Source organism: Gymnoscopelus braueri (assembly GCF_963280865.1).
Source record: "Gymnoscopelus braueri genome assembly, chromosome: 18".
Classification (NCBI taxonomy): Eukaryota; Metazoa; Chordata; class Actinopteri; order Myctophiformes; family Myctophidae; genus Gymnoscopelus; species Gymnoscopelus braueri.
Window position 1 is genome coordinate 25,814,714 of NC_137618.1, and position 26,871 is coordinate 25,841,584.

At 42.0% G+C, this 26,871-nt stretch overlaps 2 protein-coding genes across 4 annotated transcripts; both read left to right on the forward strand.

The window, feature by feature from the left end:
* Positions 1–304: 304 nt before the first annotated feature.
* On the forward strand, positions 305–19,725 carry ddx3xa (DEAD-box helicase 3 X-linked a). 3 transcript variants are annotated; one of them, XM_080413135.1, is made up of 19 exons: positions 305–638; positions 2,332–2,383; positions 2,636–2,683; positions 7,938–8,117; positions 8,436–8,556; positions 8,693–8,800; positions 10,410–10,509; positions 11,270–11,405; positions 11,679–11,773; positions 11,868–11,966; positions 12,087–12,247; positions 12,386–12,530; positions 12,779–12,923; positions 13,261–13,311; positions 15,461–15,642; positions 15,759–15,876; positions 16,003–16,156; positions 16,273–16,406; positions 16,567–19,725. In XM_080413135.1, exons 1-19 carry the CDS (start codon positions 594–596, stop codon positions 16,665–16,667), a joined length of 2,175 nt encoding a protein of 724 aa, XP_080269261.1. In that variant the 5' UTR covers positions 305–593; the 3' UTR covers positions 16,668–19,725. The 3 variants fall into 3 exon arrangements, with proteins under 3 accessions (XP_080269261.1, XP_080269262.1, XP_080269263.1); XM_080413136.1 differs by having other exon boundaries at positions 7,938–8,051; positions 8,433–8,556; XM_080413137.1 differs by having other exon boundaries at positions 7,938–8,051.
* A 2,012-nt stretch (positions 19,726–21,737) lies between these two features.
* Positions 21,738–26,510, forward strand: nyx (nyctalopin; the record flags this gene model as incomplete). Its single annotated transcript, XM_080412167.1, has 5 exons — positions 21,738–21,759; positions 23,188–23,474; positions 24,351–24,655; positions 24,789–25,524; positions 26,391–26,510. The coding sequence occupies 5 exons, from the start codon at positions 21,738–21,740 to the stop codon at positions 26,508–26,510; spliced, it is 1,470 nt and encodes a 489-aa protein (XP_080268293.1).
* Positions 26,511–26,871: the final 361 nt, after the last annotated feature.

The following is a 26,871-nucleotide window of genomic DNA, read 5'->3' on the forward strand; positions in this document are numbered from 1 at the left end:
GTACTTTTAATAAGTTGCATTTTGAACACAGGCCTTTTACTTGCAACAGAGTATATTTATATTATGGTATTGCTACCTTTACTTCAGTAAAATTAGTACTTCTTCCACCGGTGGTTCAATCAACTTACAGTTACAGTAACTAACAGCTGCAAACTCAAAGTCCCTTGTATTTTCTGTTCTCGGCCTGAGAGAGAGGTGTTACTGCGAGAGGTTGGCCTAGCAAAACGGACCTATCGCGATGTTTGCCCTGGGAACTTTAGTGTAGTGTCGGTTATCTCGCGGTAACCCAGCGTTCGGTCTCTCATTCCACCACGGTCAAGACAGCCAGAAGGGGGGATTCAACTCAACAGCTCCGACACAAAAAAAATATTCATTTGGGGAAACAACCCGAAAGGATAATTTATTAAAAAAACAAGCAAGATTTGTTTAATTTATTTATACAAAGTAAACGTAACTTAACACAACCGATTGTTAACTTAAAAATCCGCGTTTTCGTTTTTATTTTATTTTATTTGTTTCTGGCTAACTGGGTCGTGCTAACAAAGAAAAGCCTTTTCTCTTCAGAAAATAATCCCCCACTATTCTCTTTAGTTATGAGTCATGTGGTCGTCGATAATTCACACGGTCTAGAGCAGCAGGTAAGCACTTTTATTCCAACATATATATATGTATTTGTTTATTACATCTGAACTTGAATACTCTTTAAAACAAACTAATTTGAAACAGCGGAAGATATTATATCACAGGGCGATTTTTGTCGTGAGGGCTTTGCTAGCTGCTAAGCCGCTAGCCAGCCGTGGTGGCTAACGGCTTAATGCTTTAGTCGCACCAGCGTTTTATTCGACAAAAGACAGTCTGAACTGTCTTTATTTTTCAATTAAAAACGTATCTTTGGGTCACGCGACGAAGTTTTAAATGAATCCTTAAGGTAAATGGTTAAAATGGTGGAGGTTGTGTCGCCGTCGAAAAGCTTATGATGGCGGAGCTCATTATATAGCTGGTTTGCCAGATAATTAGGTCGACCAATCTAAAACGTGATTTGATTCATTTTTCACTTTAATAACAGCCAATCAATCCCACAGAGACGTTGATGATTTCGACGGTATCGTTTACTAAATAATACTTAAAACGCAGCAGTTTAATGCACGTTCGCGAGCATTTTTGGATACCGGCCGGCGTTCTGTGTAGCATGAACTGCTAGGCCTTAAAATACATGATACAAGGATTCGTCAGTGACGCAAACCTCACGCGGAAGAACTCCAGACCAACGTTGCCATGTTGGCTTATTATAAGCAACTTTAGGCTTCTTTTTATGTGAAGTTGCTGGTTAATATTGGTAGTTGCAGTTTTTGGGCTAGTTTATAAAGCGTAGTTGCTTATTTGGGCTTGCTTCTAAAGTGTCCTTATTTGGGCTTATTACGCAATTTTAAATGTTAACCAGTAGTTCTCAAATATTTTCATGTCAAGGACTCACATTTATATGTACTTGTCTGTTGGGCCCCATCTGAAAATATTGTAAGCCAGCGACCCCCATACAAGATTTGTGTTAAAATGTTTTACACATTTTCTAAAAGAGTGCGACGCATTGTGACCTTTTGGTTAAATACAGTAGGTTTAAAGTGCTCATGATGTGACGTAGTTGCTTCTTTCGGCCTTGTTTTCCTAGACTTGGTTGCTTATTTATCTCGCTAACTCTGGCAACACTGCCCCTGAAACTACGCAAGGGGTCGAGCCCGCCAGGGCCCCACGAAGCTACAGGCTACACTAATTTCCGACTGTTTGTGACGTTGCTGACTTATCCTAGGTATATTCTGGTACAAGGCCCCTATGAGCATGAAACGTGGCGCAGGAAAAAAAAACGGTTGCGGCGAATTTAGTTCCTCTTTGGCACCATGCCGGGGAGACAATAAGTAATATATATTTTATTTTTGTACTAAATGTTAGGTAGGTATATGTTTAGCTCGCTGGTTGATATTTTTTTCCGTCGGTGCGAACAATTTAGTTTGTTTGTACTCATTCTGTCAAGTCTGAGATAGCATAAGATAGGTGGCACGTGATTAAATGTAATATAGTTACTTGATGCAGACGGCGAAGGCCTGTTCATCTGTGATGGTTGATTTAAGCCGAGACCCTACTAAAGCCAAATGTGATTGCAACAGGTAGATGCTTAGAAATAAATAACATGACTCTGAAAGACGACCATTTAACAAGCCATTTAAACGGCAATGTTTAATGTTTTTTTTTAGTTATTAATGCGGTCTTCATTCTGAACCTACACATTGCAACTCAGAAACAAATTAACACTTTCTAAAATGGCTCCTTTTTCCCTAGCTTGCTGTCCTAGACTTGAACTCTGCTGACGGACAGGGTAGAGGCACTGGCAGTAAGTATTGATCTAGTCTTTGCTTAACAAGTGATAGATGAAATCCATTAAAATATGCCCAGTAAAATTCGTAACATTTGCTCCCAACTTGAATGATCTGTCAACCAGAACATTATACCTCATTTGATTTTGATAAATTATTCCTGTTGTATTCTATATCCTGCAATAACCCCTATTTTTCCCTTACACACAATTGTTTTTGATAATGCTGAACAGTATGTAACACAAAATGTTTTCTCTTCTCAACCCCAGGCCGTTACATTCCACCTCACTTGAGGAACAGAGATGCTTCCAAAAATGGTGAGCTTTATCTCTAATATCTTGTCAGCCACACTCGGACCATAAACAATGTTTTAGTTCACTTGTAGCTTTATATTCTCTCTACGGTGAAGCACAGTAGCAATAACAGAACAAAATTCTGATGTGACATTTAATAGTTTCTTACTTGGATGAATGCTTAGGCATTCCTCCTTCAGATGTAAGACCAAGTCAGGAAAGTGTCAAATTGTTTGACAATAAATTGTCTTTGCAAATGGAAGTGCCGGTTTGGATGATGCACTGCCTTTGCTGCTACTTGAGCTAAAGACTGCCGAATGAGTAAATTGTATGAGTTAGTGTGAGAGACATGGAACGTAAGCCACATAAAGTTGATTTTGTGACTGAGCATCATGGCGTGCATTGGCACAGGTAAATTAGGACAAGTGGTGCATAGGCTTGAACTGGATATGGCCTTGTTGCTCACATTCAGTTGATCACAAATGAAATTATGGAAGTTGGCCAATATTTGTTGGCCTAAAGTAGTTTAACAGAGATCAGAGATCAGTATTTATCCGTTTCCCTTTCATTTCTTTGGGAGATGTTGACTTACCGTTATTGATTTCAGTGTGGCAGTTATGATGGCTAGAATGAGAGGACAAGAAAGTGTTAGGTTGTTAATCTAATAAAGGCATGAGCATACCCAAAATCATTCAACCGCCAGTCTTGGTTGTTGCATGTGTTGTACGCCGAAGTAGTTTTGCCTCTCTCTTATCGACATTAAAGTGAGATGCATTGTATCTCATGCATACTCACAAGTCTAGGCCATAATCTCAATTTGCACTTTTAATATCAGAAATCATGGTACTGACTGTCTTTGTGGCATTACACACTTGACTTTTTTTTCCCGTTTTGCTGTTTTCTTATTCCACAGCAGGAAATGGTTATTCCGCTGGTAGACAGTGCGGTTATTCTGTGGCACCAGTAAACCTCTGTAAGTCCCTTCTGTCTGCTTTCGCTGAGGGCATCCTGCATTCCCAAATGCATGAAATAGCCATTTACACACCAGCAAAGCCAGTGTGAAGGGGGAGAGGGCTAGTTTATATACACACTCTACACTTAAAGGTCAAGACCACTTTGGTTGAGGTTTGGGTTGTGTTACCTTGCCATGATATAACTCCAAAGGTGGACAAGAAATCAAATTGCTCCATTGAGTTATATTTTATCCTGAAACGGCTCTCAAAGTCGTAAACGAACGCAAACAAAGTTGATTCAAACAATACAGAACATCACAAAACCCAGTACTGTTTATTTTTTAAATAAAAATGTTAACTTCCTGTTGGTTTTGCTATTTTTATTAATGAGAAAACCCGGACTGGATCCACAGATCCGGATCTTCAAATGGTAAAATCAGCAGGAAGTGGACAATTTTATAAAAAGAATAAACAGTACTGGGTTTTGTGATGTTCTATATTGTCTGAATCAGCTTTGTTTGCGTTTGTTTGTGCTAAAAGAGTGACTTTGAGAGCTGTTTTATAATCTAAGTCAATGAGGAGCATATTTTGAATTATCCATTTTTAATCAATGGCGCAATTCTTTTTGATTTCTTGTCCACCTTTGGAGTTACATCATGGCAAGGTAACTACACAACCCCAACCAAACCTCTACCAAAGTGGTTTTGCCCTTTTAGCTTGTCAATGGTCTCCTGGTTAATTAATGAGCTTATCTTTGCTGGGATGCTTGCACAATTGTGAGAATACTAGAGGTAACAGGCAGTTGAATGTTAGTTACAAAGGGAACATATTTTCAAGGCCAGTTAAAATTAGCCAGTAATTACTGACGCATGAAGTTTTAATATGCATTTTCAACTTGGTTTGTGGAGGAGACTGGGGACTCTTTGACACTTGATTATGAATTAATTCTTTATTGTATGCAACAGGAAACATTTTTCACACGAAAAACACATTTTTCATGTTTCTGAAGTTTCTTCTAAGCAGTACCCACAGCCATGGCAGGCAGAGCGTGAGCAAAGACATAGACATAGACATAACTATACTCCTGGATGGGATGACTGTAGGACTGGTAAAACATTTATTAGTCAACCTCAACACCCATACTGCATTAGTAAATAATCTCAACCGTTTTTATAGCTTGCTTCCTTACCTTTACTTAGGTTACCCAAGACTGGCCTCTCAGGAGCTTGCCTTTTACCATGCCTACAGTGGGGGCTGGCCAAACAGATGTGGTATACCTTAATGTACCTGCATGTCATGCCAACTATTCAGTTCATCCTAGTATATAGAAATGGCCAGGCCTAAATGAGTGCATAGACAAAATGCTTTGGCCTGGCTACTTGTTGAAAAAGAACCATTGGAACTTTGGTCTAATGCAGTCATAGTTGAAGCTTGCATTTCTAGTTGCTTGTGATGCATGGTGATGGTGCTTTGAAGATTCTGCATTGCACCAATAGTATGGCTGTCTTACTAATGACAGTGAGTCACAATATCTGCAGTTGGACGGTATCAGCCTAGTGATTATTAGCATTGTCTAATCTTCATCCACTTCCAAACTTTAATTTTTGGAAATAATTGACCAAATCAGGCATTTTACGTAATTTAGGAATATAGAAATTCACAGCACTGTTTTACAACTATGTTGCCAGGTTGTATCATATGCCAGCACAGGCATTTCTGGACACTGATCAGGTTACAATCTGAACCACCCTTGGTTTTCTATCTGCGCATGGTAGATGCATACTGTTGGACGTACAGGAAAGTTGAGGAGGAGATGTTTTATTTGGTTTTAACAAAACTCCACATTGGAAGGAACCTGGCACAAAACCGGACTGATCAGGAAACAATCTGCATGTCAAATGCTTGATTTCATGTGCTTGGATTATGTGTAGAACTAGCCCTTCTGTTTTACTTGAATCCACCTCCAGTAGATTTTAATAACGGGCAGAAGCTGTGAACAGTGGTCAGTGATGCCGGAATGACTTCTGTGACTCATTTTTTTCAGCACATTTCAAATGCAGGCACCAGCACTCCCCCTCAGTGCATAGTGTGCATTAATAGCAAATTGAATGAGCTTAAATATTTTTGGACTTGGCTGCCATTGTTGGTCTAATCTTGATGATCTGGTTCGGTGTGGAGTCATTTGAGATGCTGCCTATGAATGCCTGTTAGCCTCTGATCCGCCATCGTGTAATTTAAAGCATTTGGCTCGTGTGTGCCTGTTAAAACAAGTTACAAGGTGTTTTCCTTTGTGTGTGCACTTGTAGTCAGCACTGCACTGAATGCACCGACCTGTTGGCCCACAGGTACACATTAGATGTTCTTATCACAGACCTGAGAACAACCTCATCATGCCTGCCTGGTCCCATCCTCTAACACAAGCATTCAGGCGAAACTAAGCCTTGTTTGCCTGGGAATGTCCCCTGATGCTGCTGTGGCATAGTCTCAGTTACTAGGCAAGCTTCACCTTGGTGATTGTCCCCCTACCAGCCTCTTCCTCAGCCCATGCTGATAACGGTGTGGCCAATGATGGGAATGATGATACAGCCAGTGTGCACAGCTGGGCAGATCGTTGTGGTAATTGTCCCTCTACGGCAGAGAAGTCAGGGGCATAGCCTGATTAATCTTTTGGGACAGACATTTCCACAAGTATAAAACTAGAAAAATGTGCCCCTAGGAGCACAGGTATCCGCCAGGCCAGGTATCTTATTGTGGGCCAGCAAAGTTTGGAATCCATTCACAGGTGGAAATGGGCGTGGCGTATTTGGGGATTTGTGTAATAATCCAAGGAAAAAAATCTTTTAGAATTTTATGACCTGGGAATGTGCCTGTTAAAGCGCCGATTTGAAAAATGTAGGGCGACTTTTCTTTCTTGGCCTAGTGGGAATGTATGTGCAAACATTGGAAGCCAATCAGGAAAGAATATAAAAAATCGGACAGATCCGTCTTGATCACATGACCATAGAGATAATGTGTACTGATTTATGTGATGTTTGGACAAAATCTGTAGACATAATATAAAAAATGTGTTTTGCAAAAATCGGCCTCCTAGTACAGATCCTAGTACAGATTTGCGGCAGAGGTTTTTACGCGAACTGCTTTTTCCCATACTGTTGGGAAGACTCGCCCCGAAGGGGCGAGGCTTCCCCTATTGGGCGGGCGCACGGGCGGGGACTTCTTTCCTCTATACACGAATCCACGGAGCGCTGCCCTGCGCGCAGCCATTGCTGCTGTGTCAACGCTCCGCGAACGCGACACCGCAGCAATGGCCGCCTACAGGCAGCTACAGGCAGCGCGCCTGTGGATTCGTCTATATTAGAAGAGTTAGGACGTCACATTCTAATTCAGCCCGAATACCCAATCTCAGCTCTGGCCTCAGTGGCGCACCTCGATAATCATTGGACTACCGATCCACTTCCTCTGGGAGTCTGGGTTCGACTCCCGCTTGGGACAATACTTTTTCAAACAACCGCGGACTACTTTTCCTCATCGGCCTCCAGGCGCGAGTGCCCGCGCCGACCGGCCGATGGTCTGCTAGTCGACTAAGCGCCGTCCAAGTATGTACCGATAGGCACAGAATCGTAAATAATGTTGTGTGGACTGCGTTTGCCCCAACTGCCACTCACTGCACTAACATAGCCCCGCCCCCTTGTGCTTCAACAGTATGGGAAAAGGCAGTTCGCGGTTTTTACATGGCCTCCAGGAAGTGTGAATGCAAAGTTGTGCGTCAAGTCGTCCAATGGTGCTGGAGATTAGCTGCTCACAGACTTAAGGACACACGGACACGCACACACAGACGGACAGGGGTGAAAACAGTTTCGGCCGCGCCTTTGTCTGGTGGAGACAATCAATAACCATACCTCTGTGATTGAATGGGGACTTCTAAGCATCAAATTCTCCTAATTAGTTTTTAAGGGAATTAGATTTGCGTTCTTTTCTTTGTGTGTGTGCATGTCTTCTGATTATACAGCATTTCTTAATTTGCGGGGAAAGATATCCCTTGAGAACATGAGACATGAATGTTTGAGAATATATTGTTCTTGTGAATCACTAGTGACACAATGTTTCCTGACGGGGAAGAAGCCTTATCATTCTGCTAAGCTTTAGTTTTATTCTAGAGTTGTGTAGCCACTAGCCAACCAATAAATTGGGCAAAAAAAGTAGAATTTTTAATCTGGCCCTGAGAGCAATAAAGTATCCCCTTCTTCTGACACACCAGATAAACAGTTCTACACTACCGTGCAACTCTTCTCCCCTTTTCATTATGTTCTCGCCTCTCTCCAAAGATTCACCCGGACAAGACGGTGGACGCAGCAATGGATTTGTGAACGGGTACCAAAACGACAACCGCACGAACGGGGGCTTCGGAGGACGTGGTGGACCCCCTCGCAATGATAGAGGTGGGCGTGGCAGCTACCGTGGTAACGGGGGCGGCAGCTCGTTTAATCAGCCAATGCAAAATGCAGGTGGGGAGGCCTTTTGTGCCACTCTGTAACTGTAGCCATAGTAGTAGCATAGATTTAGATGGACAATGGATTATTTGACCCCCACCCTCAGTAGCTAAGCTATATTTGTACATGTATTAAGGGTAGTTTAGACAATTTATTTATGATAGTTCGCTGCAATTGCTGCTGGTCACCTAAGACGAAATAACCGTTGGATGGTTTGAACGAAAGTGAAGTTGTTCTACTCGGAACGGAACATGCTCTCATAGGTAAGAAGACTAATTTGGGGCTGTCTTTTTATTTTGCTGTATCATTGATCGTCTCTCTGTTAAATAGCAGGGTTTGGAGGAGGTGGCTGGGGAGGAGATGCTCAAAGAGATGCTGCCTATAACAGCTTTGGGGGACGAAACGATAGGGGCAAGTCTGGCTTCAATGACCGCGGGACAAGTAACAGAGGAAGGTGAGTCAAGATTGTGGTTACCCCTATAAATACATTTAAATAGGGTCCTCTTTGAGCGAGTGGCTTAATTAACATCTGTTGAATTTCTTTATGCAACTGCATGTGTTGACCTTGGTTTTGTTTATGTGCATTGTAGTTACCAGCGTGGGGGCTTTGGTGGTGGCGGAAACAGCCGCTGGCAGGAGGACTCCAGAGATGAAGAGGATTGGTCCAAAATTGGTGCAACCAATGAGCGCGTGGAAAAGTAAGGCCAATGTTGATCAGGAAAATATGTGTATATAAGTATCTAACTAAGGGTACCCTAACTAAGGGTCTATGAATTTTGGATGAATATTGGCATCAACCACTGGCATTAGGCCTAGGCCATATTGGGCTGTATTTCCCATGGCTGACAAGGTCCTTGGTAGGTGGTTCTGGGACTGGCCCACATGCTGAAGCTGCAACAGCTAGAGCAACCCTGTCTTGTTAGCCAACAACAGAAGGTAACTTACCAAGGTCATTGCTCTCATCACGGACCTGGAGTGGCGGCTCTGAAACAACAGTGTCAGCAGCAGCAGGGAGACTGCCTGTTGATTAAGAAGGTCTTAATCTGGGCAACTCAGTGGCCAAGAGTTCTTCACCCTGACATTTCATCTAGCTGAGAAAGTCATCTTGTGAGGGCTTAATGCTAGCATCCCTGTGGGAGGCAAATCGGCCACAACCACGGCCAACCCAGTTGACCTTTCTGCCAGCAGTATGCAGCTGCAATTAGAGACAAAACATTCAGTCCACAAGTAATGGACCTCCTCTTTGGGACCAGAGGGGCCCAGCAATTTTTGCAATAATCCATGGGCAACAGCAGCAGAGTGAGACACTCTTAATACTACTGATTATGTAGCCATAGCAAAAGAGCGAGAATCACTCAAGCTACAGTGTCAAGTACATATGTACTTGACACTCTTCCTGGGGTCCATTGTCTTGGACCCCAGGAAGACTAGCTGCTGTTGAGGCGGAAGCTAATGGGGATATATTCCAAATAAACAAACGGTATTAATGCTTATTGATTATATGTACACACGGTAAAATGTTACTAAGCACTCACAGTATCTTGAATAGCAGTAGCGAGTACCAGGTACACATTATGAAATAGCAGTCAAGCACAGTGCTCTTAAACTGTGATAAGTACACAGTGGTAGTATAGGCGTATCTCTGAATATAATGGGCCAATTATGCTGCCGCAAGTCAGTACTGAGCAGTGTTAGAACTTGACATGTGTTTTGGCGCTCAGTTAAGCTGGGACAGGTAGGCACACACCTGTCTCGTATTGTTATTTTCTGAACATACCAAGTACGCGCAGTAATGGGTACACAGTATTCCGTCCAATAACGTCAAGAAAGCATGCTCTTAATTAGGCTGTGCAAACGAGCGCCACATTTCTGGTACATAGACTGTCTGCGTTATGGTGAAACCATGCAAAAAAAATAGTTAAACTTTTGGAGAGGAATGTTCATTAACATTACGTTTGATCCTCCTGGTGTGTCTGACAGCACTGTCATTGTACATGACTTAAATTGAATGTACAGGGTTAAAACATGTTCTGTGGTAGCGCCCTGGACATGTACCCATGCACCTGCGAGTGCTAGTCGTCAAATCGACCTGCACCTTCAAAGACGAGAAGATAAAGGGAGTGCTGGGCGACGGGTGCCTATATAGAATTGGGTAGCCTACTTCACCCAGGTCACAACGTGACTTTGTTGGTATAACGTCTCGACCTATATCCAGGTGTTGAAAACACCGCCCACTGGCATGAAAGAATGAAGTGGAACCTTCTTCTTTGACTCTAACCTTTTGTGAATATTGTTTTCCTCCTCCAGTGAGCTGTTCTCCGGGAGCAACAGTGGGATTAACTTTGAGAAATATGATGACATTCCTGTGGAGGCCACTGGAAACAACTGCCCGCCCCACATAGAAAGTGTAAGTCTACGCTCACGCAAGAGTTCTAATCGTTTTTAAAAAGGTTAATTTTCCAGTATTATTGATTTATTCCTTGGTGGGTTTGATCTAAGTGCAATGTTTCAAGGATATTGGCGTAGCAGCAGAGGTGAAGTTTAGCTTCAATCTTGTTTTCTGCACTGACACTTGCAGAAGCACCAGAAGGGCTCTTGAGGCCCAAGTACAGAAATGAGTAGTGCAAATGTCTGTTATGAGTTATCTCAAGATTTCTGAAAATACACTTTTATTGAACATAATGTAGTATAATCTTAGCTTTATGATGTTTCTTTAACCCTATCCCTAGCCAAGTAACATAAGTTAATATCTCTGAGGGAATCTGTCAGTTGTCTTTGAGTGGCAGCATTTGGGTTTATTTCACATGTTTACTGTAACATTACTGTGCGATACTCGCATTAAATAAATAGCAGGACTATTCCTACTATTCCTTGAACTAATGATGATCCTTAATCAGCATTGCTTGTGTCATTGTTGTCTACATTGTCTTCCTTATAATTGTTGTTCTAATCTTATCAGTTAAGGGCAATATTTCTTGTTTATACTTTACTTACATGTGGGAATTGACCCGGATATGAAGCAGAGCCATCTCCTTTACTTCTGTACAATTATTTTTAAAAAAACAGCGACTGTCCTATTTCAGCAGCAGTGTTGGGTGCATGTTTCTTAAACACTGACATGAAACGACCAGTCTGTCATACTGATGTGTGTGTGCTTATGATTTTAGTTCCATGATTTGGACATGGGGGAGATCGTCATGGCCAACATAAACCTGACAAAGTACACTCGGCCCACTCCGGTCCAGAAACATGCCATCCCCATCATCAAGTCTAAGAGAGACCTGATGGCTTGTGCCCAGACTGGTGAGTTAAAACATGATGCATACTTTATTGTTTTATACCTGATAACAGAAAGTCTTGTCACATTCATGATTTTTCACTTGCTGTTACTAATTGTAGTACATTTGTCGACACGGTATTAAGCTCAGCTTCTAGGTGTTTTTCTATACACTATGGAAACAGAAACACAGCTGTTGGAACAACTCCTGTGCTTTAGTAATTCTGTTAAAGTGTTATATTTTAAGGTGGTGTTTGAATAATTAATGTACTCCATGTTCGTCCCCTGCTGTATTTCAGGTTCTGGTAAGACTGCTGCGTTCCTGCTACCAGTGCTGAGTCAGATCTACACTGATGGGCCTGGAGAGGCCCAGGCGGCAAAGAACAGTGGCCAGGTACGGAAATCAATCTGTTATTATACACATTATTATCCTTTTATTTGTCTTCAATTTATATAGTTTTGACACAATTTTCACTCTTAATCTCCAGGATAATGGAAAGTATGGACGCCGTAAGCAATACCCCCTTGCACTGGTTCTTGCTCCTACCAGAGAGTTGGCCTTGCAGATCTACGATGAGGCGAGGAAGGTAAGCTAGTATACTGCTGCCTGACAGTTGACACTATGCGCAAACATACACAAGCAGTCTGTCATAACGGGTGTATAGCTTAAAGCCTAAGTATGTTTCTTTCCCTTCCCCACTCTGTAGTTTGCCTATCGCTCCAAGGTGCGTCCCTGTGTGGTGTATGGTGGCGCTGATATTGGCCAACAGATTAGGGACCTGGAGAGGGGCTGCCACCTACTGGTGGCTACACCCGGGCGTCTGGTGGACATGATGGAGAGGGGCAAGATCGGTTTGGATTACTGCAAGTGAGTCTAGATGTTTCATCTAAATGTGCTTATGCTACTAGTAGACGAGCGAAAACCCTTGGACACATCTGTCCTGCTAGTTACTTGAAGCTAGTTAGTCCATCAGTTAATATGGTGTCTGTGTGTAATTACCTGCAGCTACCTTGTGCTGGATGAGGCTGACCGTATGTTGGACATGGGCTTTGAGCCCCAAATCAGACGTATCGTGGAGCAGGATACAATGCCACCTAAAGGCATTCGCCAGACCATGATGTTCAGTGCCACCTTCCCCAAGGAGATCCAGGTACATAGATGGGCAAATAATCCTTCTATTAATTATCTAGCATATCGAGAGAACCGATCGATCGACTTCAAACACGGGTTGCATAGGTGGCTTTCCAGAAGCGCCCACCCAACCGATATGCCCATATATGGGCATATGCTGATGACGACTGGTATCTCCATATATGGGCATCAATAATGGGCATTCTTGTATATAGAATTAACCATTTTTTTCACATTAATTGAATACCTTAATTTTGATTGACTTAGCTCTTGGCACGTGATTTCCTTGAGGACTACATTTTCCTGGCTGTTGGTCGTGTTGGCTCCACTTCTGAAAACATCACCCAGAAGGTGGTCTGGGTGGAGGAAAGTGATAAGAGGTCCTTCCTTTTGGACCTTCTAAATGCCACAGGTGAGACAAATATGACAAATAAGATTTTTTTTACTTTAAACAAATAATGCTAAGCTAATATTGACATGTCTACATCCTTGTAATTAAGTGTATTGACTAGTCTAGAACCCAACGGCAAAGAGCTGTCCTGTTTACTAGACATAACTCAAATCTAAATGCAGTAATCCTTGTTTAGTGGTTAGCAGTCAGGCACTCAAACAAAACCATGTTTTATTTAAGGGGGTTTCTTCTCATTTGGGTCGTGTTTTTAAGGGGTTGCTTCTCATTTGGGTCTATCAAAGCTGTTACAGTTGTATTAAGCAGCCTAAAGTTTACTGGACGGTTTGGTTTTATCTAGTCATTCCCAGTGATGTTCCGGAAAATGTGCCAGAGACCCCAGAGAAGCCTGGTAAGTACGAGCATACTGTACTTAAGTCTGACCCACAAGCCAGAAACATCACATTCCACAACTCACTCCCTGCTCCCTTCCCACCCACCCACCACCCCCTGCTCCCCAACTGAAATGCCTGCTCAGTTTTTGTTTTGTCCCCTCTCCCTTCTCATTTGCGGTATTAGGACCTAGAACCAGCGGTTACTAGTCTCTTGAGACAGACTGTTGACTCACACAATTTTCAAACGCTTCCGTCAGACTGTCTGTACATTGAGGCGCTGAAAATGCGAATAGGGGTGTCCGCCTCCCACCTCACTCTCGTTCAGCCTTTACAGTCACGTGAATCAAAGTAGTCTCTGAAAATATAGCTTGCTGCTTTCCAGAAATTGAAATATAAAAAATGTCAAATATATTTTAGTGAACAGAAATGATTAACCGATGAAAGCTTCCGTTTGCGGCTTTCAGGAGGCGTGGTTGTATTCTATATAGCATTAGAAGATTGTGGAATAGTTGTCTGGCTTGAAAGATTAAGCTGTAAGTAACACTTAAGCCATACATTAAGTGCAATCTGGGATTGCATTGGAATGAAGTATTATCCTGGTCATTACCCCTTTGAAAAAGAGACGACCTTGTTAGTGCAGCTTTCCTGCATGGGAAGATTTTCAACATCAACATTTGCTTCTGCTGGCTCATCATAGACGCATTGGTTGGTTGCCCGTAGAAACAAAGCCCCGGTTTCCATGAGTCAGATGGCTGTGACAGATTGGATATTGGCAAGGATATTGCTAGTTCTCAGTAAACAGGATACTCTCATCAAACGGTGTAGATCCGCTTGGACCTCATAACTACCGGTATTTAAAAGTCCAGGAAAACTGCCATTATTAGATCAAAGACCAAACCAAATTGATTTTCATATTAGTTGCTTGGGATGTCTCCAGTTCCCAACACTTAATTCATGTTACCAGAAGATGTGATCTCTTGCTCGCAAAGAAATTAGAATATTTTGCTTTTATTTGGATGGATACTGGCATTTTTTTTCTTCATATATAATCTATGATATGGGCAGCCCTGGCTAAAGCATTCATTAGTTATCTCCATGTTAACAGACTGCTGGAGATGGCTAGCTTTGTGTCTGTGTTGCCATGCATAATTTCCCCACATCAAAACCGGATCTGTCAACATGGCCACTCAAATTGCAACCCCCAGGGCTAACAAGTCTCAAACAATTACTAGCAAAAATGACACGATGGGACTCATGCCACACTCCTTTAATGTATATAATCCTCCACTTTTTAATGTATTGGGAGATGTACATTGTTTTAGGCTGGGGTCACAGGGGTGCTTTGTGTAAGTTTGAAGGGTTAACGGAAAACGATTCTATTTGACCTGGAATTGCTGATCCTACCCCACCTCTGCTCCATCTTTTTCTCAAGCTTTATTTAATAATTAAGTAGCTTAAAAGATGTTATGTGAGGACAGTAATTTATATATATATATATATACACACATATTGGCTATATGTTGAGAACTTATAGATGTATAGAAGAAGTACGGTTAATGGTTGTTAGTCAATGCAAAGCTTCTTTTGCACCCACTGTCTACGTTTTCAGTTGCCATTTCATTTTTCACCATGGGCTCACAGCAGCTGGCATTGTAGTAGGGGTGTGCCGATACACTAATTTCACCAAACGATACGATACGATATTTGGCTCACAACTTCGATACGATTTCGATACGATACGATACGCACTTTTTTATTATGAAAATATATGGGGGAGAAAAAAAGCAAATTTATGCAAACAAATAATTCAGTTTTTGCATTATTCAGACGTAAACTTGTAGCTTTTCAGCTACAATAGCCGTTTTGAATCCAAATAGGGCAATAGTGTGACACCTGACCCGAAAAAAAAACAACATGTTGTCACCGTTTTCACATCGGGGCTGTTTGCATGCCTGATTATCCGCCCAGGCGGACAGGTTTTCTGATTAGGTTTAGGCATTATTTCTGTGAGGTTATGGCATAGTGTTTGTGAGGTTAGGCATAGTTTTAGTGAGTTAAATGTTAGGGTTTAAGCGCAATCCTGGCGAAACACCAAGGAAAGACGGAGTCCCGTGGCTGCTTCTCAATTTGTTCGCACTTGCTCTTCCTCTCTCTTCCTGCCTGTAGCCAAAGCGTCCCTGACGTTGGTGTTCGTGGAAACCAAGAAGGGTGCAGATTCCCTGGAGGACTTCCTCTACCGGGAGGGCTATGCCTGCACCAGTATCCATGGAGACCGCTCCCAGAGAGACAGAGAGGAGGCACTGAATCAGTTCCGCTCTGGACGGTGCCCCATCCTGGTGGCCACAGCTGTATGTAAACCCCTCACACAAATGCAGTCTATGTGTTCCCATTCTTGTCCCAGGGCCAGACCTTGATTTTAAATATTCCAGGGCCAGACCTTGATTTTAAATGTCTCCTTGTCTAGGTGGCTGCCAGAGGTCTGGACATCTCCAATGTGAAACATGTTATTAACTTTGACCTGCCCAGTGACATTGAGGAGTACGTTCACCGTATCGGCCGTACGGGACGTGTGGGCAACCTTGGTAAAGAACTTTTTTTTTTGTAATGAGTCTTATGCACAGCTTTATTATACTTTTTTAAACTTTTGAAACCTTCTTTTGTGCTTCCGGTAAAACTTTTTATTACAATTGCCCCATTATTGTTTGTAGGTCTGGCCACGTCGTTCTTTAACGACAAAAACAGCAACATAACCAAAGATTTGCTGGACATCCTGGTTGAGGCTAAGCAGGAGGTTCCCTCTTGGCTGGAGAGCCTCGCCTACGAGCACCAGCATAAGTGCACCACCCGCGGGCGCTCCAAGAGGTACTTGCCTGTTACTGTTCGACATTTCTGTACTTGTAATTACTGGCACATAGATACACGTGTGCCAGCCTGGAGAAACATCAGTATATATTAAAAAGTTTATTTATTTTGTGTAGATTCTCTGGTGGTGGTTTCGGAGCCAGAGACTACCGTCAGACGGCTGGAGGTGGTCCTAGTAGCTTTGGTGCACCGGGACGTGGCGGGCGCCCCATGGCGGGTGGCCATGGAGGAAACCGTGGCTTTGGCGGAGGTAAGACATCAACAATATATCCGAACTGAAAACATGATGTTAACAGTCCAGTCAGCTGTCTAAAAGGAGAAAAAGGCATTATAATGTAACAGTCCATCTGCTCATTAACACCTCATCACTTCCTGGGTTGATGACTGACTTCTGTCCTTTTTCCTCTCAGGTGGTGGTGGCTTTGGTGGTGGCGGCAACTTCTACAGCAATGATGGCTATGGTGGAAGCTACAGCACCGGAAGTTCGGGGCAAGACTGGTGGGGCAACTAGTCGCCTTAGGAATAGGTTGCTATGCCAACCCCATGGAAACCACATGTTAACTTTAGCCAGACAATAACAATCCCCCCTACCCCTGTGTAGCTTCACTGACACACAGTACATTACCAACCCTGATTCTCTGCCCATGACTTCTTACAAAACAGAAGTGCAGCGCGATGCAAAGGAACGTCACATGCACGCGCGAACCCACTGGAGACTGCAGAGATTCGCACACCTCATTATAGAGAGTGAGCATGGATGCTGACATGCGTTGTCCGATAGCAACCTCGGACTTTCATTGTAAAAAATACTATACTTTTTTTTTTGTCTTTCTGGGGGGAAAACCAACAACTAATTGAATAACCTGAGGATCACTTGTATGTTAATGTACTGTGCCTTTTGAATTTAAACAGGAAATCTATGTTGTCATTTCACCAAATGAACTTGGCCAAGAGCTCTGAATTTGGTAGTATTGTTATTTTGTTATTTGGTGAAAAGCATTAGAAATGTAAAATCAGCTTGTACTTAATCAAACCTTGGCAAACACTGGGGTGTTGTGGCTCGTGCGAGGCATGATTCCATTTGAACTTCAAATTTATTGCAGGGACATCATGTAGCCTTTTTCTACAGTCAAACAGCAAACGGAGCCATCACTGTCTGATTCCATTGGGACAATTCTCAGTGAAGAAACCATAATCTAAACTTAAGGGACAAAAGAGTTTGTTTACTGTTTTTTTTGTTTTGTTTTTGTTTGTTTTGGTTTTTTCGCTCACTCTATCCTGGACAGGCTCCTTTTATGGACATGGTAGTCTTTGAAATAGCCATTCCTATTGTGATCTTAATCAGCAAAGTCATTAAGCTCAGTGCCAACACTCGCTGAGGTTTAAACGAGAATAATCGATGCTGGAACTTGTTACTCCACATTTCCCAATTGACTTGACAGTGTTACGGCAGCTAGTATGTTAACAAAGTGCTAGCTACATTAAGTGGGCGGTGTTTTTTGTTTGTTTTATTTTTACTTGAGACATTTTTAGTGCATACATGCACAATTGAAAAACTGAGTCAGTTTTTTGATTTTTATGAAATGTTTCTTTACAAATAGGTATCAAAACAAAAAATGCCTGCCATGTTGAAAGTGAAGTTCAAAATGGCTGCATAAGGACCACAGCATCGGCGGCATCGGGAGGGCATAGCGGGGTGTTAGCGTTTGCCGATCTACCATTAACCGCAAGGCCCATACGGTATTCTACGCATGCTAGTGTTTTGTTTTTTGGTCAAGGAGAAAAGACGTGAACTGAGGCTTAACTTAATTACAAACGTTTTCTCTTTTCAAGCTGCGTTGGAGGCATGGTTCATCTTTAAGAGACAGACATTAGAATGATCACTGAGGTTTATCAGTTCAACAGCAAAGGCCGGAGCAGGGCAGATCAGCACTCCGACCACTGGGGTTACGGGGAGGGGGGGCGGGGGGTAGGCGTGGGGCGCAGTTTACAGTGCACCATTTGTCAGTGGCTTTGGGTTCTATTGCTGCACATTCTAACTGTGGAGGTGGCCAAAGATAGGCGAGTGTGTCCACTTCCTAATGGGGACACAAGTACTGTCAACTCCTCTGGGGGTTCATCTGCTCAGACTTGTATAAAAAAAAAAGCTCTGGCTCAATTATGCCAGACCAGGCTTTTCCTCTAAAAGAGGAGCAGCCAATGAGAGGAGGAGGGATTTGGGCATTTCAACCTTGAGTGCTCGGTGTTTCTCCTCAGGTGTGTTGTGCCTTGAAAACTTTTTTAGAAATTGAACTAAAAGCGGATGCACTGACAGTGTTGAGAACTTTGAGATTGAATGGTGCTACTTGATTTAGGTGTATAGGCCCTTGTACGTCGTGCCCATCGAGTTTTACAGAAGTTATTTTATTGCACATCTAGAGTTTTATATAGATGTCTTGGATATGTGTCCTTAAGCTTCCAAATATTGTGTGTGAGGAGATTGTGAAAAACGCAGCTTGTTTACAAAGGGGAAGGGTTCTCAACGTTAGACCAGGATTTATTTGGGACCAGGGGATTTAGCAGTTGGGGGAATTTAGCCATTTGCACACAGATTTCTAGATTCTACTTTTGCTGCTAGTTTTGTGTAATTTATTAAGCATTTTTGACAAATATTTATTTTTGTAAGCCTCAAAGTGATTCTTTGGAAGTTTCAGAAACTTGACCAAAAGACAGTACAAAAACACTGGCACTTGAATGTTGAATGTCACCTGTATGCGTGAAATTTATATATTTCGGGGTAGTGTGAGCTTTTTAATGTTTAAGACGCATTGGACTCAGTAAATAATATCCACAGCTGTTTCAAGGCCTCCTCAGGGCCAATCATCTATTAGATTCCCAATTGGCCATCAAATTTGAAATGGTTGGAACAAACATGCCAAGGTTTGGAATAAAGTTGTTAAAAGAGCAAATAATTTCCTAAGCGTATCAGTGCAGAAGTGTTCGGATTCTCCAAGTGTGTGCATAGTTTATGATTCTTTACTCTAATTTGACCTGATAATTATTTTTCTCCAGTGAATGTCTGGCACATGGCAATCTTTAAAGAAACAAACATGTGGTTTATTCTCTATTGTTGCATTTGCATATATGGCATCTCTTGATTTCTCCCCGAGTATGGAGCAGGTCTCCACTGCAATGGTGATTTATATGGCAGCCCTGTACTGCTGTTTGGGATGAAGTGAGCTCTGTGCACAGGCTGTGCAAGGCAGAGCTCTACCCAAGACTTGCTCCATGCTTAAAAGGAGAACCCAGAGCTCTGTAGATGTAGACTTTGCTTTCTGTACTAGCTTAGAAGCTAATGCACTGCATGGGAAATACTCAGCTGTGCGATTATTGTATGATTTTACCAAAATAAAGTTTGAATGCAAAAGTATCTGGAAAAATCAAGCATGTTTACTATAGATGTGCAAAGGACACTGATGTAGCAGGCAAGCTTTTGCCTTCTGTGGCTGCATGGTGGATAAGCAGCAAAATCAAATTTGGCTTAGATTTGTTATTTTCAAAATATATAAAGATTTCATTTGTAAACCCAACTGTGTCTGTGGTTTTATTTTGCCAGGAGCTTAAATAATGTGATCAACTGATATTGTTGACCTGCACTTGCCACTGTTGATCGAGAGCCCAAGTTAGGCTCTCAATCTGAAAACAATTGTAAACGGGGAGGCTATAATAAATGTCTCTAGGAAAAGCGGGAGGGGGCTCGAACAGGATGTTCTGTAAGAAATGCCATGAAATATTGGTAAAATATACATTGCAAGTATTTTCAGCATGAAAAACGGGCATCTGTGTCCCTGCATGCATCTGCCACGGCGCATAGTATGTGTTCCACCTTCTGGGTCATAGTGAAAACCGTGCTAACTCAAATCTTTTTTCCTTTTTATTTTTTACTTGCACCACTGTGTTGAGTAGGACTCATAATCGCAGTCCCTGAAACCCATTTAACATCAGTTGCATAACTTGAGATGTGTCTGCATGAAAAAGTATGACCATTCTTCTGATTGAAAGATGGTATACATATATTTAGTTTTATTTTAACTTAACTTTTGTACACTGCAAAACCCTTACCTATATTAATCACATTTTAGTGTAAAAATATACCTATTTTTTGCCGAGTTGCCAAGATGTCCATTTCAAAGGCATTTAAGCAGGATTATAGCCCAACTACAAGGGTCATATTCAGTCTTCTAGAGAGCTGATGGTTGCAATATGTTAACAGTGACCTAGATACTGCTCTCCACTACCACACCACACATCTCGTTATTGACAAACTATCGATCTACTTGCTGATCCACGAGCCGTTTCAACATATACGTTTATGAGAAGTTCCCCCTCTGTTTATATTTGGCAGGGTCAAAGTGAATGTGTAAGGTCTTTATTAAGTCTTGTGTACAGGTAGAGGTATACATTAAGGGTCAAATGTATTTTAGTTTGGCTCCTCAAACATTACCAAGAGAACTCTGTACTGTATGTGTTTGTTGGATAGCACAGTAATCTGAGTGCTGTGCCTTAGTTCCAGGCCTGCCTCTGGTGTTTTCCCTGATCTGAGTGCTGCTTTACCACTTTAATCCTGCCAACCGCCCATCTCCCTTCATCTCCATCCAGGGGATTTGGCTACCATTAAGAGATGGCTTTTGTGAAAGTGTGTGTGTGTGTGTGTGTGTGTGTGTGTGTGTATGATTATGATTAAACAGCCCCAACCCTGACCCTAAGCCAACTGCACATACACACAGTAGCTGAAGCACACACTTTTCTCTCACATGAAATTTGTGTCAATCACACATCCAGTGAGCTTGTTCAGTTATGTCGTGGAGAGTGAGTTGTGACATACACACAGAACGTGACATTTGGACATTTACTTGAATAACACATGGACACAATTGTCAGGTACGATCTACAGGTAAGCGCATGCTTCTCAATTTCTCTTCCATTTGGTGATTTTATATTTCAACTGCTTTGAAGACCTTGAAACTTCTGTTTAATCCGAAGTGTTTGCAGGCATTCTGATTTGCAGTGCTTTCTCTCAATATTTCAACTGTTTAGCATTAGATCCTGGGGGGTTTTGTGATCAAACAACCTGAGAAGAGGGTCTGGGTAAAATAAAACTAGATTCACGTAGGAACCAAGCGCTACACTCTCCTAGTAGAAAAACTAATGTATTACTTTTTTCTTTTGGGAGAGGGAAGAGTGCGCACCTGTATTTTTCCCAAAATGTTGAAAAATCTAATATTGGGAAAATGTTTTAAAGTAAAGTATACATGATTAGAACATGCTTAAACATTCTACAATTGAGGTCTAATATTTCTACAATAGCTACAAAACCTGTATATCCAGTCAGTTTGGGGCATAAACAAGAAGTTGAAGGATAAAATGAAGTCTGCTAATGATGTACCGTGCATGTTCACATCATGTATACTTTACATTACTTTAGACCGTTTTCCATTTAGATAATTCACAATTATTGTCATAGTTAGAAGTGCTACTGTGCTTTTTATGTCATTCCAGATCTCCTTTAATCCTGGCATGTCCCAGATGAGAGGCTACAGGGATGGCTCTCATTGCTTTCACTGGTTAGTCTCAATCCACACTGCTGTTCAACAGATTCTCTTTTGTCAACTGCAAGACTGCCTCAGGCCTAAATGGAGAAAAGGTTCTTCTTAAGGCAGACATTTGATTACAACATTTGGTTGAGGGTCAGGAAATGTGGCAAAGTAAAGTTCCCCATGAAAAATAAAGTGTTATGTTCCATATACTCTGATGGCAATACTTCACTGATCCTTGAAATTAATTGTCTGGACCATTTTTCCACCATTGTTATCGTTGACCAGAATTAAATAAACATGTCCCTGTTGGAAGAAAATATTAAGATTTCATTTGACTGAAATGAGAGCCCTTGTCTAGAGAGATTGATTGATCAAATTAAAAGGCAGGGCTCCAAACTCCAGTTAACATGAAATGAATGAAGGGTGAAATCCCAGGTGCAGACAATGGCTATTGTTGTTGGGCTAATCTCTAATGTAAGCTGTTCTTTCTTAATCACGCCATCATCATTTCACCACGTTTAGCAGCTGGGAAAGGGACAGTTGACCCTGAAAATAGCCCATCAACCCGCCAGTCAACGTGATTAGACATCAAATCATTACTCCACTATGCCCTCCAGCTGCTAGAGACTTTTATATAAATTTTAACCACGTCCTGTCCCTATTTTTGTTATTATAGGTGAAATTGTTTTTAAAATATTTAAAAATATTTTCAAAAAATCATGGTTCATGAAGCTCAAATAGCAGATGTACAAGCTAGCTCACAATGCATCTTGATCTTTTAGATAGGCTATTATTTTGCTGTTGTATGACGATTCTTGACAAAGTATACATAGCTCATATATTATAATATGATGATTTAAGTGGTTAAACTGAGCGGGAGTGAATCATTTCTCAGGGTGCTCTGCAGTGTGTAGTCTGTTCCCTATGTACAAATGCTGTATGCTTACCACTGTACATGTAAGTATAATTAATGAGCAGAACCAGACTTTTAGTTAACCCTAACCAAAATGTAATTGTATATTCTTGTATCATTCCCATTAAAATATTATATTCTGTAATTTTGTCAGAATTCTACTGTATTTCAATTCAATTCTGAGCATAAAGGTTTCTTATAACCCATACATATACTGTCAAAATAAAGTATAATGTATGTTCAATTATAATCAACTACACAATTTAATTGTATTTGAATCATCATCAACTGAATCTGACAACTTTGATTTTCTGGAACAAGTTAAGCGGTGAACCCTCACTGACAGTATAGTGCCAATATAAGTGAAGACATGGTGAACTCTGAAGTCAATGGCTTGTATCATGCTAAAACCTTAAAATCAAGTCAGTGAATCATGAAAAGTAATCACAATACTTACAGTAGTTTTACACAAAATGATCAGCATTCAAATAATAATCTTCAGGCTTCAACTTTTTTCTCCATCCCTTCTCTCTTCCTTTCAGTCTCTTTGCTGTGCCTGCTGCCCCAGGCTGCATTGACACTGTGGGCATGTGTGCGTGCATGTCCAGCCTTGTGCACCTGCACCCAGGAGAGGAGCTGCAGTGTCCAGTGTGACCGATCGAGCTTGAGTGAACTGCCCAGAGAGTTTCCCTGTGATGCCTCCTCCATCAACCTGGACATAAACAGTCTCAAGTTCCTGTCGGAGAGGGCTTTCGGAACCTTGCCCTCGCTCAAGTCCCTCTCCCTGGACCACAACAACATCTCCTTTATTACACCCGGAGCCTTCAAGGTCTGAATTCACACCAGATGTAGACATCTGTCTTAAAGTCCTTGTGCCACAGTCCTATTTCCTCGTAGATAATGATCCTTGGGCATTACTGTTTTTTATCCTGATTATTATATGATATCTTTTACATAAAGTGTACATTTAAGTGTTAAAAAGCTGTATTTCTGTGGACACATCCAAAAGCTTATTAACAATGTTCCATGTGGGTCTCAGATGTCATGTGGCCAGTGACAATCTATGAGTTCCGCCAGTCATCTATGTAGTCAGTAATTTCCACATTTGGGAAAGGTTTCAGCTCAAGCCAGACTTCCAGTAACATTTTAAGATTTTAAGATTTTAAAATAGCAGATCTACAAGCTCACAATGCGTAGCGATGCGACGCGTTGTGAGATCGGCTATTTTCAAATACACAAAGTTTAAATAGGGCTGAAGTGGTCAATGCATGTTTTGTATTAATAATAAAAATCTACAAAGTAACTAGTAACTAAAGTTTTCAAATAGTTGTAGTGGAGTAAAAAGTACAATATTTGCCTCTGAGATGTAGTGGAGTAGAAGTGCTGACATTTTTAAATACTCCAGTAAAGTAAAAATCCCTCAAATTAGTACTTAATTACAGTTCTTGATTACATGTACTTAGTTACTTTCCACCACTGGGCCATAGAAAAAATTGTGGAAATGGGAAATACAAAAATACATATATTTTTAAAAATCGTTTTAACCACATTTTAGCCATGTGGTTATTATTATAAACAAATCATGGCACTTTGGTCTTAATCACTTATCCCTGTTATGAAATTGCTATATTATGGTATTGTGTGTGAGATTCAAAATGCCTCAAGGCTTATACAATACACAAATATGCAAACTTTTATCCTGCAGGGCCTGACAAATTTGGTGGAGTTGAGGATTGCCCATAATGAATACATCAGCTACCTCCACACACGCACCTTCCAAGGGCTGAAGAAGCTTGTGCGGCTGGACGTGTCCGACTGTAACCTGTTTAACATCCCTGACCGCCTCTTCTTGGAGCAATATGCACTCAAGGAGCTATATATCTTCCAGAACAAATTCCGCCGGATCCCTGGGACCTTCAGGGGAATGGAGAACCTCACCCATGTCTACCTGGAGAGGAACAATATAGAGGCAATAGCATACACCTCCTTATTGGGCATGGGGAACCTCAAGTAGGTGACACAGAGAATGGAATGTGTATATAGTCAGAGTCAAAATTTAAAAAAGTTTTTTTCTACAGTCAAACTCATTTGTTTATAGTTCTAGTGAACTCTTTATTTCCCTTCTTCTCGCATTCTGTCCCAGGTACCTGAACCTCCAGGAGAACAAGATCTTTGTGATCCATGACAATGCCTTCAAAGACCTGCTGCGGCTAGAGAACTTCTATCTCAATGACAACGACTTGGTTAACCTACCGCGGGTTGCTTTTCAAGGCCTGACCCGCCTCAAGACGCTCAACCTGGGGGGCAACCTCCTGCTCAACGTGACCAGGACCTGGTTCAGTGACTTGGTGGAGCTGGAGGTCCTCTACCTGGACAGGAACCGGCTACTTTTCATCGAGGAGGGCTCCTTCGAGAACCTGACCAGCCTGATCACCCTCCACCTGAACGGCAACAACCTCACCGTCCTGCCCTTCCCCGTCTTCCAGCCAATCTACTTCCTGGGGCGCCTCTATCTCTTTAGGAACCCCTGGGAGTGTGACTGTTCTCTTGAGTGGCTGAAGGAGTGGATGGAGAACTACAAGCTTGTACGGGACATACCCTGCGCCTCGCCCTCCTCTGTGGCAGGCCTGGACCTCGCCGAGGTGGTCTTCGCCAAGTTTAACGGTACATGCGTGGACCCTGGAGAGCTTAACCTGACCACAGCCTCCTCTGAGATCCTCTCCACCACAGAGAACCGCTTCAATAGCCTCATCTCCAAGCTGCTCCAGCAGGAGCAGCTCCTCAGAGAGGAGCTGGGGAACGGGACGGAAAGCCTCCGCAATGGCACTCTGGACTCCGACTTACAGCTATCTGCAGGGGCTGGACGGCTGGAAATGCAGGCAAACCAATCATTACTATGCTGCTTTATAGTGTGGCTCATCTTGGGTTTTGTTGGTCACTCGGATGTCTTTGTTTATGTTTCTGTCACATGAGAATTATTTGTGGAAACAGGGCTGGCAACCCTGGACTTTATGCTCATATGTCTTTTTAGCTTTTTTCCAGTGCTACTGGACGCAGAACATGTATGATGATCCGATTCAAATAAGCACTGATTCAATATCTGGCTATCGATGCGAGTCTACCCTGCCGAGGAGAGAGGAATTTGGGGGTGTTTTTCTCTTTTAAAGAATAGGCAAGGAAAACGTTTAAACTTTAGTTAGCCAATTGAGACAGTCATTGAGAAGATTTTAATATGTAAAGACTCTTATAGACAGATGAGTTATTGAGACAAGGAAATTACCCAGGTTATATTTATATAACCTAACATTCGTAGATATGAGAGATCAGTAGCTGCTTATTACTTTTCTCCCTGGTTCATAAACCACTGTGCCGAGCTGTACAGTACTGGGTATGTTTGACAGAATTAGTTTCTATATTTATAGAGACACATTGGTCTGAGCCTATAGACTACTGATGATATGATGAAAATGTACCTTCATTACATAAAGCCCTCAAATGAAAGTAGATTTAATTAATGTTATGTAACATACAGTGTGTAGCATTACGTAGTCTTTGATGTGGTATTTTTTCCCCCTCCGTTCACATCTATGTGTCAACGCAAAGAAGATAAGCGCAGTTGGCCCGGTCATTATCTCCCAAACAGATGTCCGCTCTCTCTCTTCCCCACGTTTTTATTCATTCAACTCAACTGTAATGGAGGTTTTGCAGCTTCTCATAGACGCGTTAATCTTCTTATTGCATGCAGCTCATGTGTACTCCTCATGGAAAGCGTCTATGTGCTGGGATATGGATGGAATGCCTTTCCTACACGATGATCACGCTGGATGTGGAAGATGTGATTTTCATATGGGGTTATGGATATTAGAGGCCAACAGGACAAAGCACACTGGGCAAGACCTAGCCGGTTGAGTGTCTAAACGGAAGTACCGGAATTTGGCGGAAGTACCGCCCAAGGAAATGACGTTGACGCTTTACAAATCTGTTTATGTTCTCCGTGAATGAAACGAGTGTTGTGATTGGTCGAAAAATATAATTTCCGGGGGAAATACGTACGACGGAAGTCCTGCCCCTATAGACACTCTCTGCATTAGGATCGTGACCAGGCTTTTTTCTTCGCAGATGAGTAAAGGCTGGGAACGAGGCTAGTGTCAAAGCACTTCAGCCCTCTTTAGGATAATACTGTTGTTTCTTTTAGATGTAGACATTTTATGAATTCTGCATCATTT